This window comes from Spermophilus citellus, assembly GCF_964194105.1.
Source record: "Spermophilus citellus genome assembly, chromosome: 3".
Lineage (NCBI taxonomy): Eukaryota > Metazoa > Chordata > Mammalia > Rodentia > Sciuridae > Spermophilus > Spermophilus citellus.
In genome coordinates this window covers 132,643,314-132,661,662 of record NC_138184.1, presented here as the reverse complement: position 1 = coordinate 132,661,662, position 18,349 = coordinate 132,643,314, and the positions used below count along the sequence as shown (strand labels likewise).

Here is an 18,349-nt window from a genome sequence, read left to right as displayed (position 1 = left end):
TGTATTCTTGATAATTGTCATTCTAACTAGAGATGGAATCTCAGTGTAGTTTTAATTTGCATTTCTCTAATCGCTAGAGATGTTGAACATATTTTAATATATTTGTTGACCATTTGCATTTCTTCTTCTGTGAAGTACATGCTCAGTTCCTTAGTCTATTTATTGATTTATTTTATTTTTTTTGTATTAACTTTTTTGAATTTTTGTTTTATATATCCTAGAGATTAGTGCTCTGTTGGAGATGCAGGTGGCAAAGATTTTCTCCCACTCTGTAGGCTCTCTCATATTCTTGATTGTTTCATTTGCTGTGAAGAAGTTTTTTTAGTTTGATACCATCCCATTCACTGATTCTTGATTTTACTTCTTGTGCTTTAGGAGTCTTGTTGAGAAATTAGGTTCCTAAGCCTACATGATGGAGTGTTAGGCCTACATTTTTTTTCTAGCAGACACAAGGTCTCTGGTCTAATACATAGGTCTTTGATCCAGTTTGAGTTGAGTTTTGTGTAGGGTGAAAGATAGGGGTTCAAGTTCATTCTACTACATCTGGATTTCCATTTTTCCCAGCACCATTTTGTTGAAGAAGCTATCTTTTCTCCAGTGTGTGTTTGTGTTGCTTTTGTTTGTTATGCTATAACTATATTTATGTGGGTTTGTCTCTGTGTCTTCCATTCTGTTCTATTGGTCTTTATGCCTGTTTTTTGTGCCAATATCATGCTGTTTTTGTTACTATAGCCCTGTAGTATAATTTAAAGTCTGGTATTGTGATGCCTCCTGCTTCATTTTTCATGCTAAATATAAGATTGGTCCTCTTATATTTCCAAATGAATTTTATGACTGTCTTTTCTATTTTAATGAAGAACATCACTGGAATTTTAATAGGAGTTACATTGAATCTGTATAATGCTTTTGGTAGGATGGCCATTTTGATGATATTAACTCTGTGGATCCATCTTTCCATCTTTTAAGGTTTTCTTTAATTTCCTTCTGTAGTGTTTTATAGTTTGGATTATAGACTTCTTTCACCTTTTTTGTTAGTTTGAGTCCCGAGTATTTTACTTTTTTTGAGGCTACTATGAATGGGATAGTTTTTCTAATTTTTTTCAGCTGATTCATCATTGCTGTATAGGAACACACTTGATTTATTGGTGTTATTTTTATATCCTGCTACTTTAATGAATTCATTTATGAGTTCTAGAAGTTTTCTGTTGGAGTTTCTGGATCTTCTAAATATAGAATCATGTTGTGGGCAAATAGGAATACTTTGAGCTGTTCTTTTCCTATTCATATCCATTTAATTTACTTCTTTTGCTTAATTGGTCTGGCTAGAATTTAAAGGACAATGTTGAATAGAAGTGGTAAAAGAGGGCATCCTTGTCTTGTTCCTGTTTTTAGAGGGAATGCTTTCAATTTTTCTCCATTTAGAATGGTGTTGGCCTTGGGTTTAGCATTAAGGCTTTTAATTTCCAATTTCTCAATTTATTATTTATGTTTTCTTTTCATACTTGAGAAAATATAAGAATCTATGGAGACACTGCTTTGCTTGTTTGTCCATTGTCATGTGCAGATCAAGAGTTGTAAATGTCAACTGGGGCATGGGAGGTAAGTTAGATGAGTGAATCAAGTTGAGAAGTTCAGGAGTAAGGAGTGGTAGAGCTCCTGGCAGGCTGACGTGTTCTTGTCTTGTGCAAAGGGGAGAGCTGTTAGTTCAAGATTGTTGCCCTTTAGGAGTGTTGTTAAGGAAGTTGGTTCCTTAACAATATATTAGAGTGTTAACCTACATTTTATCTGGCAGTTGCAGAGTTTCTGATCTAATTCCTAGTGGATCCTAGATCTTGGATCCACTTTGAGTTGACTTTTGTGTGAGGTGAGAGATAGGGATTTTTTTCATTCCTCTACATATGGACATCCAGGTTCCCCAGCACCATTTGTTAAAAAAGGCTATCATTTGTCCAATGTTTGTTTTTGGCATCTTTGTTGAGTATCAGATGACTGTATCAGGGTGGCTTTGTCGCTGTGTCTTCTGTTCTATTTCATTGGTCTTCATTTCTATTTTAGTGCCAGTTCCATGCTGATTTTTTTCTTTTCATAACTCTGTAGTATATTTGAGGTCCAGTATGGTGATGCCTGCCTCTAGCATTACTCTTCTTGCCTAGGATTGCTTTGGCTATTCTGGGTCTCTTATTCTTTCAAATGAATTTTAGAACTGTTTTTTTTTTCTAATTCTGTGAAGAATGCCGTTGGTATTTTGATGGGGAATGCATTCAATCTGTGTAATACCATTTTGATAATATTAATTCTGCCTATCTAATAATGTGGATGGGAGTTCTTTCCAACTTCATGTGTCATCTTCAATTCATTTCTTCACTGTTCTCTAGTTTTTATTGTAGAGGTCTTTCATCTCCTTGATTAGATTTATTCCCAAGTACTTTTTTTAGGTTATTGTGAATATGATTATGGCATTTGCTGGTAAATGGATGGAACTGGAGAGCATCATGCTTTGTGAAATAAGCCAGACCCAAAAGTCAAGGGTCAAATGTTTTCTCTCATATGTGAAAGCTAGACCAAAATAAGAAAAAATAAAAAGGGTATGGGAAGGACACACCATGAAGAGAGATCAGTGGAAGAAAGGAAGGGAATTGAGGGGGAAGGAGGAGAGACGGGAAAAGGAGGAATAGTGGAATGAAACTGACCTATGTGTATATATGAATATGAATATGAATATACCACAGTAAATTTTACCTTTCTGTATGTCTATAATGCACTAATTATAAAACCCCATAAATACATAGAAGAAATACCTGTAGAATAGAGGAAAGGGGACAGGGGAAGGGAGGAGGGGAAGGAAAGAGGAAGTATTGGGGACTGAATTGGAGCAAATTAATTCCATGATTGTATAATTATGTCAACATGAATCCCAATATTATGTATAACTATAATGCATTAATAAAAAAAGAAAAAAGAAAAGAAAAAAGTTTTTTTGTCATGTAAAAATTTAAGCCTATTTTTGAATTTATTTTCTAATTTTTCAACAAAAACCAGAATTTGCATTTTTTGTGTTATCTCTTGACTTTTAATTGTTGGCAACTAAATAAAATTATTTTAAGATGTTTTCAAGCCAAACAAAACACTTATGCAGGTGGGATCAGCAGTTTTTGACTTTCTGGGGTAGAACACTGTAATGAATTCTTGGTGTCTCCTTTAAGGGATTGAATAGATCTAAGTAGGAACAAAATGCTGCAAGATTTCTGGAAACAAATGGTTTCAACACACTATTGTGAAATGGTTATAGTGCACCCTGCATGGTGCTGATCATGTCTGTTCTTCTTGTTTTAGGTTATGGTCAGACAGGCCCCATGTCTCAAAGAGCTGGTTATGATGCCATTGCCTCTGCTATTTCTGGTCTGATGCACATCACAGGGCCTGAGGTAGGTATGTATCCTTCTTAGAATGTTAATAATTTTATATTCCACACAATTTTTCTCTTCATTAACCTATAGGATTAAGTTAGAATTAATTTTAAAAAGAAACCAGTGAAAGCAAATGACTTACTAAAGTAAAATGGAAGTGTGTTCATTACAGTTATACTGAAGCCTAAATTTCAGTATAGTCCCATGAAAAGAATACTCTTTTTAGAAAGAAGCAATAAATCAGGTAGTGAACACATTTTCCACATTTATCATATTGTCCAAACTTAATAACCTTTGTGTGATTTAGGAATATTTCTTTTGTAAAGTAGAATGGCTTATTAGACCATAGATGTTCACTTTTGCCAGAGTGTACATAGCAGAGGGTTTTTAATATGTGTACATAGCAGAGGGTTTCTTTTTTCTTTTGGAATATTATAAGTAACTATGTATTTGAAGATTTGTTACCTAAATCCTCAGGCTTAGTCGAATCTGATTTGTCTTATGTGTTAGAGTTTGACAGTGAAAGAATTATTTCATTTTATGACAATCTCTCACCACCAGTATTTGCTTGGTAAGTTCCTAAGGAGTATATAAAGGGACAAAATGTGGTTGTTTAGATTTTAAAAGATGGAGTCTGGGGGTAAACAATATGAAGTGAGAGAAAAAAAAGAATACTGAAGTCTAATAAATAAAATTACTGAAAGGCATGCATTTCAAAACAAACTGAATTTGTAGGCTTACAAATCTTGTTCTTGCAGGTATTCTTTCCCTGAATCACTTTGTTCAGTCAATTCTTTAGGAAATAGTGCTGCAGTGTTGGGATAACCAAGGGGAGTGACTTCAACTCTTCTCTTTTGCAGTCTTTATTTCTTTTTAGTTCAAAACACCTGTGGGATTTTAGTGTCTTAAGATATAAGTTCTTTTGTGCTTTCATCCTCTTTTGTTTCATTTTTATAAGTCACAGAAAAAAATGTGTCGCTTTTTCTTAAAATATTCAGAGTACGAGTTTCTTTCTACTTATTTAGAGAATGGAGCATGAACATATTTCTCTTTATTTTATCCCATAGTCTCTTATATGGTCAAGCATGCACAATAATGAGTGCTGATTTTAAGGACATTGAATTCAATTGGGAATATGTGAAAACATCTGGGTCTTTTAAACTTATAAAAGTGCTAAAATGAATGAAAGACTGCTGAAGTGAAGGACTTTCATTATCCTTTCCATGGTTCCTATACAACACCATACTGTTTCTGAAAGGGATAACCATACAGTGTGTCCTCAGCCTTATAATTTACCAGTCAACAACAACTTTCCTTTTCTTTGGTACCATACTTGGGTAATTTTTGTTATAGCTAAGCAAATAATAACATTTATTGAGCACTTACTATGGTGTCTTTAAACATTGTTTTATATACTTTTAAGTATATTAAATTAAGCAAACTTAATTCCCCTGTACTGTATCTCTTTCACCTAGATACAGTTCTCACTCTTTAGGTCATTCATTGGACCAGTGAAAAGTTATTGCATGTATTCCAAGGACTGAGGAAGGCACTGGGATTAAGCACACTGTAGGATAGGCGTAGTTCTTGCCCTCCTGGAACTGTCAAGTGGGAACAAGCATTATCAGAAGATACCCATTGCATACCAATAAAAGGAGTGCTGAAGAAGAGTACAGGGGACTATTAGCATTTATAATATTATACCTCAGACCATTATCATACTTCTAAGTATCTTCACAAAATGTGGTTGGACAGCAAAAAATAAAAGCAGATTAAAGAAATCAGGTCATACTGGGAGTTCTTAAGAAAGTTGTTTTCCCTTATCTTATCAGCAATATATGTTAGTTCCCTAAACCTCTCAGCAGCAGCTTCATAGGTGGGTTCACTTATGAAGCCCTGGATAATTTTGCTTGCTAGCTTATGCTCACACAGGATTGTATCATGTTGTGTGTGAACTTTTATCAAACTGCACAGCTGTATATCTGTGCTGCAGCATAACTTCATGTTGTCAGATGATTGATTGGAACCAATCCAGGTTGCTCTATTGTTAGGAGAATTTGCCACATCACCCTTCACAGTGGAGCCTCATCTTTACAGGATGGTCAGTTAGGGAAGGTTTCTCTGAAGACTTGATGTTTCAGGGGGGACCCAACTTGGCAAAACCATGCATGATGCCTCCCTCCATTCCAGAGAGTCTGATAGGTTTGAGGAATCAAAAGAAGGCCAGTATTATTGGATTATTGTGAACTAGCAACAAAGGGTGCAAAACAAGATTGAAGAGGGAAGGAGTAGTGTGGCTATATTTATTGTTTATAGATATTACGTTAGTTTGATGAGAAGAGAAGGTACATTATTATGCATAATTTTTTAGAGGTTATCGCATGTATTTCTCTCTGGAAATTGAGTGATGTTCCAAGCATAGCCTGGTACTCTAATGGAAAAACTCAAAATGTATTTTTTTCCCTAGTGAGTAATATGCCATTTTTATCCCAGAGGAGGCATACCCAAATGTATAGTATGGGATAAAATTTATGAAAGCAGTTTTATGATGGGATTTAAGTCAAACTGGGTACAGTTGACCTCCACTCAGTCTAAAATCTAACTTTTTAGGTTTGTTATGGTATTGTCAGACAAGATTCTGATTTGATTGTGGAGAAAAAGAGAACCAATTTTGTGTACCTACTCTGTAAAGGCCTATGCTAGATGTTTTACTTGTTGTTATCTCTTCAGCCTTCACGTTGCTCCTTCCAGGTAGGTATAGGTACATTCTGTTAACTGAAGCTTAGAGGTTTAAATAACTTGTTCAGAGTGTTCAGAAGTTCAAAATCTGTTTTCCTCCTGGAACCTGTATTCTTTCCACTCTCCATGATGTCTACAGAATGAATCTTGGTTTATTGTATTTGTATTTTGTTTGTGCATGCTGCTTGATATATGTTACACTTTAGTGAACAGGTCATTGGTACAGTGACTCAACTAAGAGGCTGGGGCCCAGCTCCAGTTCACACCTGTGTAATGTTGCCCAAATGGGTCTCAGTAGAATATGAGCCTTTAAGAAAGACCATGGTCTTTGCTTGGGTCACTTATGTCTCTGTGCTTAGAATAGAGCCTTAGTAAACATTCAATAAATGTACGTTTAGTGAATGAGTAAATGAATGCCTGGCACTGTACTCTGTGATCTTGTACATATTACATAGTTTACCATGTTCCAGAGAAGTGCTTCTGAAAGTGAAGCTCACATACCTTCTCTAAAAGATATTGTGAAGTGCAAATTTAAGATATCTTTTGCAAAATAAAAAAGCATAAAATTATGTATAACATAAGGTAGTCAATTTCTTATTGTAACTGCAGGTTCTTGAGTTCCACCCTCAGAAATACTGATTTGCGGGTAGAGCAAATATGCATGTTTAATGATGGGCCCAAGTGCTTTTAATAGAGGTGTTTTTCGAACCACACTTGGAAATAGTTATGGGAGGTATTATTATTATTAAAAATGGTTTTACTTTATAAATAGCAGGTATTCTTTCATAGATTAAAACAGAAGTTAATAACTTATTAAGGTCTATAACTATATGCTTAAATTATAATCTTATGTTTAGAACAAAATAATATTCCCTTATTTTTTCATTCGTGGCACTATGCTAACCAATTTTATTCAAAAGAGAATATTCTGTTTTTGTTTTTCTTCAGCATAGGGCACACAGAAAGGGTATTGGGAATGAAACCAATAAGTATGAGAGATTCTGGAAAGTAAATGACACAAACATGTATGATATGAGTTCTAAGTAAAGGGTTAACTATAAGTCATGGCACACTTAAACATCAAGAAGAATGATGCCAATTGATAAATCAAACATAAATCATACCTGTTTATTTTTGGATTAGGTACCACAATAAGTTACTCTATAAGGAGCAGATAAGTTAGCTAGATCAGATATACATTCATAAGAAAATCAGAAAAATATATAACTTCATAAAATTAAATGTTATGTTATATTGTAGACAATACAGAAAATTGTAAAATAGAGATGTCTAGTTTTTTTTTTTTAGGATACACAACCTTTGAAACCCTGCTGAGTTTTATAATTCTAGAGGTTTGGGGGCTAGGGACACTGCATGTGTGTGTATATGAAAGAGATGTGTTGACATTGATATCAGTTATTATTCAATTCTGTTCTAGTGCTCAATAAAATAGGTGTTCTTAATTTTTTTCAAATTGAGAAAATTTCAAAATCTATTTATAACTTACATTTAATGTGATAGAGAGAAGTTCTTATTATAATTGGAAGAAGTGAGATGTGGCTTAGGGTAGGACTTCAAGGAAATGGTAGGACTTGAGTTGCTTGGTACCTTAAAAGATGTATGTGATTCAGATGGAGGGAGACATTCCCAGTGGAGATCACACTAGGAGTAAATACAGGGAAGCAGTAAAGAATCAGGTGTATCTATGGGCCACTTACAGAAAAACTGAGAGTTAAAATTTCAGAGCAGTGTGGGAAGGTTGGTTGAGGACATACTTTAGAAAAGTCTTCCAGGTCAAATAAAGAAGGTGTGATGTAGTTTGCTCACAGTATAGTTAGGTAGATTTTGTTTTAGAAGGGGAATGATATAATGAAAGCTGTGCTTCTTAAGATTAGTTTGACCCAAGCATGCAGGTTGAATTAAATCAGGTTAACGAGCTTCCTAGATATTTGTTTTACCTTATAAGGACCAAGGAAATGCACATAATTACACAAAGAAAAAATGTTCTTACATTGCTGTCAAAGGCACTGTATTGTATTTTATTTAACATTTTATTTAATAAAAAAGATGTTATACATTCATGTAATACTAAATCCAAAAGTCATATAAGTAGGTTGACCATACACTTTGTCATACAAAATAGGACATTTTTAAGAGTGTAAGAGGGCTTTCTATCTACTAACAGTGTGACACAAACAGGGCTTTTTCCCCCCCCTATATCTAGGAGTCTACAATATAAACCTTATTTCCTCTGACCCAACTCACCTTCTCCTTAGAGGCAATCTAGTATTGTTGCTTACTTTTTGCATTCTTTCAGAAATATTCTATTCAAAATCCAAAATACCCTTCCCCTATTTTGAAAAAAACACACTTGGTGGCATAGTTTTTCAATCTTTTAAAAATTCATTTACAAAAAATGAGGTAAATTTACATACATTATAGTTAAAATCTTAAGCATATGATTCAGTGATTTTTTTAAAAAATTTTACGAAAATAAAATACAACTGGAAAAATGCAACTTAGTTCAAAGCAGCATATTTACATCACTCCAGAATGTTTCTTTATGCGTCTTCCCAAGTATATCATCTCCTCCCAGAGGTAGCTACTGTTTTAACTTCTAATACTATAGACCGGTTCTACCTTTTCTTGAACTTCTTGGATAGAACCACATAATATGTTATCTATCTAAGCATAAGATATATGCTTCTTTAGCATAACATAATATTTTAGAGGTTCATTCACTTGTGTGAATCATTAGCGTGTTTTTGTTGCTGTATAGTATTCTACTATATGAACATACCCCAATTTATTAAATGTTTTATTGATGAGCATTTCAATTGTTTACAGTTTTTGCCTATTATGAATTAAATGCCTATGAACATTCTTTGGAATGTCTTTTGCTGGACATATACACCCATTTCCCTTGAAATATTTAGGAGTAGAACTGATGGGTCACAGTTTCAAAATAGTTTTAACTTTAGTAGACTGCCAGTTTTCCAAAATGGAAGAGTTTATTCCTTATTAGTAGGATTGACAGTTTTGAATTCCTTTATCAACTCTTTACAATATAATCTTTTAATTTTGAGCCATTTTTATAGTGGGTATGTTGTGATTTTACATTGTGATTTGAATTCACATTTCCCAGATTAGTAAAGATAAACATTTTTTTCATATATTTAGTTGCAATTTAGATATACTTTGTTGCAATTTCAATGTCTATGTGAATTGCATATACAAATGACCATTTTTTAAATCTGAGTTAGTCTTTTACTCAGTGATTTAAAGGATTACTTTCTATGTTTTGGATATAAGTATTTGTCAGATGTCAAAATGAACTGATATTTTCTCCTCATCTGTGGCTTATATTTTACTCTCAAAATGGTATCTTTTGATAAGTTTTAAATTTTAAGTTAAATTATTTTTTCCTTTTATCATTATTCTTTTATTGTCATCTTAAAGAAATCGTTGTCTGCCTTCAGTTTTATTCTATCTATATTTTTGATTTTTATTTTTAGAGTTAACTGAACTAAACATTTTGTACTATCTTTTATTTTGCTCCATATATATTGGAGATTATTCTGTATCAGTACACTTGCTGGGTATTTAGCTGTTTTCTATTATTCTACTATTACCTTAAGATTACTATCTTTACACCTGTCGTTTTATACATATTCAATTATATCTGTAGGAAAAATCCCAAATACAGGACTGTTGTGTCAAAGGATTTGTTCATTTTACATTTGGTAGATGTTGATACTCCATAATAAGGACCTATGTAACTTTGAAAGATCTGTGTAAATAAAACAACTAGAGATGTGACCCTTCTCAACACACACACACACACACACACACAGACAAATCTACTATATTTGCTAACTGGTTGAAATATATGTTCCCTAAAAATGTATCATAATTAATTTTGTGTCTCTTGTGCTGAATGGAAAACTCCATGTTTATTAAATCCTATAGGGGTTACAAATTCATAGGCATATTAGATATATTTCTTATGACATATCAGGATATCTTGATCTTGATCTTATTTATTTATTATAAATGTTAATATCAAATAAAAAATTAAATAGCCTATGTTAAATAATCAACTTTTCCTTAACTTATATACCTAAGATGATACAGCTTAAACACAGCAGGCCATTGATTAGTCAGAGTTAATGGTGGAATAAATTCATTTCCTCAGTTTTATTTATACTTTTAAAAGTAATTATTTTATAAACAACACATATATATTTTAAAAGTTAAGAAATACAGAAAATAACAGAAAAGAAAATAACAAATGGTCCTAATCTTACCATTTAGAAGTTCCTACTTAAATTTTGGAGAGTATTAGACCAAACATCTGCTTATGCTTACATGTGGGCAATACTCAGAGGGCATGATGAATAAAAATAATTTTATGAGGTTGAGATCATAATACTCTTGCTAATATAAAGCAAATAAGTATTAAATTTAATTGAGTTTAACAGAGAAGCAGCTAGTTGAAGTGGAAGTTATTGCTTAAATTTAGCTGAATTATTTCATCTTAACAAAAGAAATTGTTACTAGAAAATAGTTTTGAGGTTGAGACAAGAGATTATGGAAACCCATAAGATTAATTAGAGTTGTTTCATGCTTTTAACCTACATTTTCAATTTTAAACATCATGGATTGAGTTCATGCTATGAAAAATGATTAGTATTCCTACATTTCTTCCCTCTACTTCCCGCCTATCTCTTCTTGACTGTTGCTGATTAAATATTTGTACTTAGACAAGGTTTAGTTTATAATTATACTTAAATACTTTTGTTTAGTAAGCACTCTCTAATCCTTATTGAAAGTCTCATGACATTTAAATTCTGTTCTAAGACAATAATTTCCCCAATTTGTAGTTGCCTGAGGTAAGGAGTAGAACTGGGATGAGGCTGCAGAGAAGTTGTGGTAGGAAGCCAAGCCATGAAGGGCTGAGAACAGTCTCTTCTGGGTTCAGAGTTTAGCTTCCTTTATGAGACCCAATCAATTATCTGTGCTAGCTAGGCCTACTCCATCCAGCTAAGGGTGAGCCCACTCCTGTGTGAATGTTACTGGCAAATCCTGCCAGCACCTTTGGTCATGGCTCTGTACCTGAGTCTTTCTCCTTTAAAGGTATTTTTGTGACTTTTCCCAGTGTCATCTATTTCCTATTTTTATTATGCTCTTACCTCCCTTAGAGATTTTTGATGTTTTTTTCCCCTCAGTATCATTTGGGCAAGGAAGATGAAGAGAGGGTCTGTTTCATATGGGTAGCACCTCAATCTTAATTTCTTTTCTTGAACTTTGACCTTCAAAGTTACTAGTTATCCCCTGTTGTTTGGTTGTTAAATGGACCAATTTGTATGACCTAACAATCACATTATCAACAAAAAACCAAAACAACAGAGATAAAGATGTTTGTGAGTACAAATGAGTTGGTAGGATTCTGCTTTAATGTGCTGTTTACTACAGAAAACTGGAGGATTTTTCAATTTTGCTTGAATTTTCTTGAATGAAATAATGTTTCAAATAATGAAACATTTGAATTATTTATTATTTTATTATTTAACTATAATAAAAACTCTAAGGATGAAACTATACTTTGATAAACTATAATTGTGTTATGAAATGTTTTGAGGTAACTTTCAAACAATGTAAGATATTTTGTGAAACATGACAAATATTGTTGAAAAATTTCAAGTATATTTGCTATAGAAGTGATAAATAGTAATTTTCAAAGTAGTACATTTTTAGAATTTATAGCATATGATTCTTTGTATTTCCCAATGCCTCTTAGAAATATAGTGTATAATAGCTATTAACTTTATTAAAATTTACTAAAACAGTAATGAATAATAGAACTGTGGTAATGTATTGAAGTTTGAAAATAGTGAGGTATTCTGATTTTGATTGGAATAGTGTGTGATATAGCATGAAAACTATGTGCTTTGGAGTTATACAGAGTTCAGATCTAGGCTCTGCCATTTGTAATGCTGGTAACTTTAGACAAGTTACTGTAAGCCTTTATCCATCTGTGAGATGGAGAACATGTCTATTTTTCATGGTGGTTGTAAAAATTGTACCTATTGTAGTTCCTAATAAGAGTAAGTGCTCAATAAATGGACTCTCGAATTATTTTCCTACATGGAGGTTCAGTCCTGAAAGGGTGACATCATTGGTAGCTTGTCTGCCCATTACCATAATATTTCCAGTCACTCTCCAACCCCTTAGCCTTCTTTATTCTTTTTTTTCATAGTACTTACATTTGTATGCGAAGTTTACAAATGTAAACTTTTAAAAATTATCTTATTTAAATGCCAATTTTAAGATAAGTTTCATCTTATTCTTATTAGTTTATTTATTATTTTCACTTTTAACATGTAAAATTCTTTAAGGCCAGGGGCTGGTTGTTTCTGAACCCCCAAATCTACATTCTGGAATGTAGTTTTCCTAATTCAAAATATCAATTTACTGAATGTGTAAATACATTTACATGTGTTAAAGCCACTAAGTTCCAGGTTAGTTTGGTAAAATTTCAAATAAATTTAGAGAAAATAAGGTATCATGTTTTCCCGCTTTACAAACCGATTTGTTGATGGCCTGTATTGACTGCTTAATTTAGTTTAATTAGTTTAAACAGAATTGTATGGGAGTAAAGTCAGTCCCCAGTGACTAATATTTATACTTCTGATATTTGTTATTGGTGCTCATTTGCTATTTTAGCTGTTATTCTATAGAAATTATATCATGATGTAGTTCTACCTTGCTGTTTTCACATTTGACCCATAATGGAAGGAAACTTAGAGGGGGAGGGGAGATATGGAGGGAGATATTGAGAGAGAGAAAGAGATCTGTGAAACTTTCATAGGCTTGCAACAGTTCTCAAATTCTAAAACCTCTTTTGGGGTTCTAGTCATAGCTTTCACAATTGTGTGTACACACACAATCCCAGTTTTTCAGAAATGACATTGTTTCTTTTTATTTCTTCACGTTGGTTATATCATTATTTTGAGATATGCTTATTCTTCTTCCACATTGCAGAGCAGGTAGATCATTGTAATTCATCTACATATAGCATTAGTGTGCCTGAATTTGTAATACTGAGTTAGTTTGTAGGCACCAAAAATGCCAGAAAAATGTCAACAAATTAAAACATCTCAGAGAAATGTTAAAAAAGTCTTTTTTTTCCCTAAAGGAGGAAATATTGAAGTAAAAATAAATGGTTTATTTTAATGTTGTAGGACAAAAGGTCACTTAAGTATACATGAATACCAATAAAGAAAGAGACCTTAGATTGGTATATTATACATGCATTTATTTTTTTCAAATTGTTCTCAGTTGGAGGGTGTGCATCCTTGGCTGTTCCACTTCCTTCAAACTTCAGACCAGGGGCAGTGTCTGAGGGTTCTTCTTTCATTTTTTTGGTGGTACTGGGGATCAAATCCAGTTGTGCTCTATCACTAAGCTATAACTCCAGCACTTTTTTATTTTTTATTTTGAGACAAGGTATCATTAAGTTGTTGAGGTTGTTCTTGAACTTGTGATTGATCCTCCTGCTTCAGGCTTCCAAGTCACTGGGATTACAGATGTGCACCATTGTGCCCTGCTTGTATTATTTTCTTGAAAATTGCAGACTAGATTGTGTTTTTACCTTAAAAGTGATAAATGTGTGAAGTAGTATCTATCTTATTTAGTTCAATTTATCCATTCTACATGTTATATGTATTTCAAAACAGCATGTTGTACATGCTAAATATATACAACAAAAGAAAAAATATCATTGTCAAACAATGGTAGAAGCATCCAGATGAGTTATGTGTGAAACCATGCTATTGTAGTCTTATTCAAATGCCGGTTTTATGGTTATCTTCACTCACTAATAGTCATTTGATTAACCCACTTGGATGATCACATTTTATATTTATGTAAAGATTCCATTTTGGGATCTTTATTTGATTGCAAATTCCTTGATTTTATTAGCTCTCTTAAACTTTTAAGCCCCCCCCCTTTTCCTATGCATTTAGTCATTCAATTCTCCCTACTTCCCTTGCTCCTGTCTATAACTGTGACAAAGTAGAATGGTTGGTCTCTTTACTACGTGAGTTCTGAGCTTGAGGTATTCTAGGTTAGTAATGGTTTACATCTGGGGTAGGAAAACTCCTGATGAGTTTTAAAATGAATGTGTGAGACAAGTTTTTTTTTTAATATTTATTTTTTAGTTGTACTTGGGCACAATACCCTTATTTTATTTATTTATTTTTGTGTGATACTGAGGATTGAACCCAGGGCCTTGCATGTGCTAGGTGAGCATTCTAACACTAAGCCACAATCCCAGCCCATGGGACAAGTTTTATTAGCATTTTGTGCTTGGAGAAGAGTTGGTAAACATCCTTCATGTATGAGATGGGCTTGCAAATCTAAATTTCTTCTTTCAAAATGGCAGTAATGCTTATTGAATGCATTACAGAGTATGCAGGAATTCTGTTCATCCCTTATGAATTTTCTCCTTTTTTAGCTTTCTTAGGCATATTTTGCTGCTTCTTTCTTTGCTCCTGTATAATTTGATTTATGCTGCTAATTGTATGCCTGTGTGCCTTCTTTAGAAATAAGTGGTCTGATTCAAGGAGAAGGTCTTTGGGATATTTCCTTTGTATCCCTGGAGTATAACACAGATCCACTATGATTTGGTGCTCATTGATTATTTGTTATGAATTTGGAACTTTTAGTTGATCCGGGAAGGATTCAACTTCAGTTTGATAATAAGAGGCTGTTACATGGTAGCCATAGTTTGAGATTCCTTCTAGAGTTATTTAAGGTACACATTTAGAAAGAAAAGGAGTCTTTTTAACTGGGAGACCATTTAATCTAAACTTCATACTCAGAATATGTGAATATAGAATTTCTGGTTTGTGCATATTAGAGAAAAATAAGGTATAATTGTTAATATTCAGTTTGAGGGAAGGATTAAAAAGCATTTAAATAAGTTAATAATTTCTATATGATGGTTTTTCTCTCTGAATCTTATGAAAGAAGTAACCATTCCCACATACACTTTTCCCCCCCTAAGAAAATGGTTACTTCTGAGAGTGTTATATTCACTCTGGGTTATCATACTTCAAAAAAATTTTTGTAATCCAAGAATATAATGAATTGAATAACCCAAATTGTCTCATGAATATAAAATAGTTTCTTCAATGAAAGCCTATAGTAATTGGACTTGTTTACACTGGTTAAGGCAAGGAAATTATTTCTGTTTTTATCTGTTTTGATGGAGAAGTGTAATAATTATTTTTATTATTCTTAGAACAACAAACAAGAGAAAAATCAGCTCACATCAGAGAAGAGGTTTTAATTAGCTGAATGGGGAACTTTTTGACCACTAGAATAATGAGCACAGTGATGTACAGAGAAACAGATTATGTAGATTTTATCAGCATGGTGGGGTGGGAAAATCCTGGACTTTGAGAAAATCTCTCTCAAAGTCCCTGAGCCTTGAGGCTGGGGTTGTGGCTCAGTGTAGAGTGCTTGCCTTGCATGTGTGAGGCCCTGGGTTTGATCCTCAGCACCACATAAAACAAATAAAAACCCAAATAAAATAAAGATATTGTGTCCATCTACAACTAAAAAGAGTATTTTTAAAAAAGTCGCTGAGCCTCAATTATTTTTTAAAGAATATTAAGGCATATACTAAAAGATACATTAAGGTTAAGTGAGCTAATATGTAGATAAGCACCTGGAGAATAATGCTAGCTCTGAGCTTTTACCTTACTAGAGCATCCTGAGAGAGGAATTAGCATCTCTCCTAGATGATTTAGAAATTTATCAGCTGAAGACAGGGTGTTGGACCAAAGGACTGTTTGAGATTTTTTACAGAGTTCAGAGGAGGCCTGTTAAATATGGGATGGCATAATTATAGATATGAATAATGTGAATATGAATATTGTTTTGTTTCATAAGTTAGAGCCATTGGCTTTCAGATTTGTTTTTGTTGCTTTGATCCACAGCACAGAAAGCTACCATACTGAAACTGTGACTTGGATGCTTTGTTGAGAAACAGTATGAACAGAAGTAAAATAAAATTTTAAACTATTTCTTAGTCCCTCCCTTAAAATATCACATTCCCCAACCTTCCATTCCATTTTCTCCCAGTCTTACCCTATTTAAACTCATGAGGACAGCCAGACTACATGATATTTTAGGCATCGCACTGTGGGAGCTAAGTCAAAATGATTTAGATGGTTTTTAGTCACTAGACAAGAAAATAGTGTAATCAACTAATGTATTTAAGGAATTTTTGAAAAATTTTAGTTTTGGATATTTTTAATGTAGTAGGCTCCCAGTGAATGAAATTTCTCAGTTATTTTCTGAAAATGTTTTGGTTTACATTTTTCTAAGTAGTATAGAACATGTTTCTCCAAAGATAAATTTGATTGTTTGCAGTTCACTCAAATTGTATAGAACAAACCATCCCATATAAGGGCTTGATCATTTCTTGACAGTAGTTGTAGAAATGACAACTCAACTCACATATTTAAAAATTTTTGCTCTTTACTGATTGTCTGAAAAGGCAAAATGATAGGAATTTTTTTTCATTTTTTTTTTAGTTTTAGGTGGACACAATATCTTTTATTTTTTATTTTTATGTGGTGCTGAGAATCGAATCCAGTGCCTCACACATGCTAGGTGAGCGCGCTACCATTTTAACCACATCCCCAGCCCCACAAAATGATAAGTATTGAATAAAATAATATGTGAAGAAAACGTGGTAGCAAAAAGAAAAGTAGTTTTTGAGTCAGAATTCTTGAGTTTTAGTTCTATTTGTGCCGTTTGTTCTCTGTGGCTTTGACAAGTTACTTTATTGTCTAAGTATTTCTTTTGTAATCTATAAAATGGGGATAATATTGATACTTACAGCATTTCCAATGAGAGTTAAATTTGATAGGATATGTTAAAGCATTTTGAAAAGACATGAAGTATTACATAAATATAAAGGAATGAAGGAACCTGAATATACCTTCTTACTGGCTTATTAAGTCCAAACTTGATCATGTAACCTTAATTAGAGCAGGCAAATTAATTCAGCAAAGTGGCAAAGGCAGCAGATTTGGGCTCATTTGATTTGGGATATCATCTTGACTTCTGAACTTGCCGCAGTCTGGCTAGGCACAAAATCACGAGCCACTCAAGCAGGAACAAACTTTATTTTTTGAAACTGCCGCCAATGCCCCGTACAATCCCGATGGATCCACGCCGAGTTCTCCCGGAACCCCAGAGGAAGTTCCTCCCCCGGAATTCCCTCCTACTGTACTTCCCCAACCAATGGGAACTCTCCAGGAGTCCCGTAGCAGGCCGAGGTGAACAGCAGGATCCATATGAATGAAAATCTTAACATAATCATATCATCTCAATGGCTAGCTGGCGTCACCTTTCAACCAAAAATGCCCAGCATCATATTACTTGGCTGTGGCTCTTAGCATGAACTAAATGACTCTAACATTTTACCACATTTTAAAAAATCTAGCTGATCTTTAGTTTCTCATCTGTAACAAGGATTGCTTTCTTTTAAGGGCTGTGTAAAGAGAAAGTGGTTTAAAGAGTAGACTATAGAATGTTATAGATCTGTAAGTCTAATACCTCTATGTTATGCCTTTAAATGTTTGGAAGGATAGAAAGATTTAATTTATTAGAAAGAAGATAATATTTGGTAATCAAATATTCATAAGAGGTCCAGGGAATATAAAAATTCAACTTGTTACTTTAATAAGTTGCCTGTTAACTAAGTTGCCTGTCTGATGTGGTAAGTCCATGTAGGACCAAGGTTAGAGAGGTTTTGGTCTCTTCTGGCCTTCATAGTCTCAGTCTTCCTTCCTTCCTCCCTTCCTCCCTCCCTCCCTCCCTCCCTCCCTCCCTCTTCTGTCTTTCTGGGAACCAAATTTGTTGTGTTTTTGGCTCTGACTTGTGCTTTGTTGAGCTGGAGGTTTATGGGTAAGGGTTGGGCTGGGCATTTTGAGCATTCAGGATAAAATGAAAAAAAAAAAATCTTTCTGTACCAGTGCCTAAGGTGAAACATGAAACTTCTCTCTTGGTGTTTCCCACCATGTGTAGCCTCACTTCATCCAGTGCACTGCAATGCTAACACTCTTTTCTCCATCTTGTGTGGGATATGTTTGACATTAAGTAGCAGAGATTGATCTTTAAAC

The 18,349-nt window shown here is 33.6% G+C and overlaps 1 protein-coding gene across 9 annotated transcripts in view; it reads left to right on the top strand.

Annotated features, from left to right (window-relative positions):
* The window catches only part of SUGCT (succinyl-CoA:glutarate-CoA transferase), a 728,181-nt gene that overhangs the window by 101,605 nt on the left and 608,227 nt on the right, over positions 1 to 18,349 (top strand). For all 9 annotated transcript variants that reach the window (XM_081286416.1, XM_081286411.1, XM_081286414.1 and 6 more), the window contains one exon: positions 3,334 to 3,425. In XM_081286416.1, coding sequence (XP_081142542.1) covers positions 3,334 to 3,425 — 92 coding nt within the window. The remainder of the gene's footprint in view (positions 1 to 3,333; positions 3,426 to 18,349) is intronic.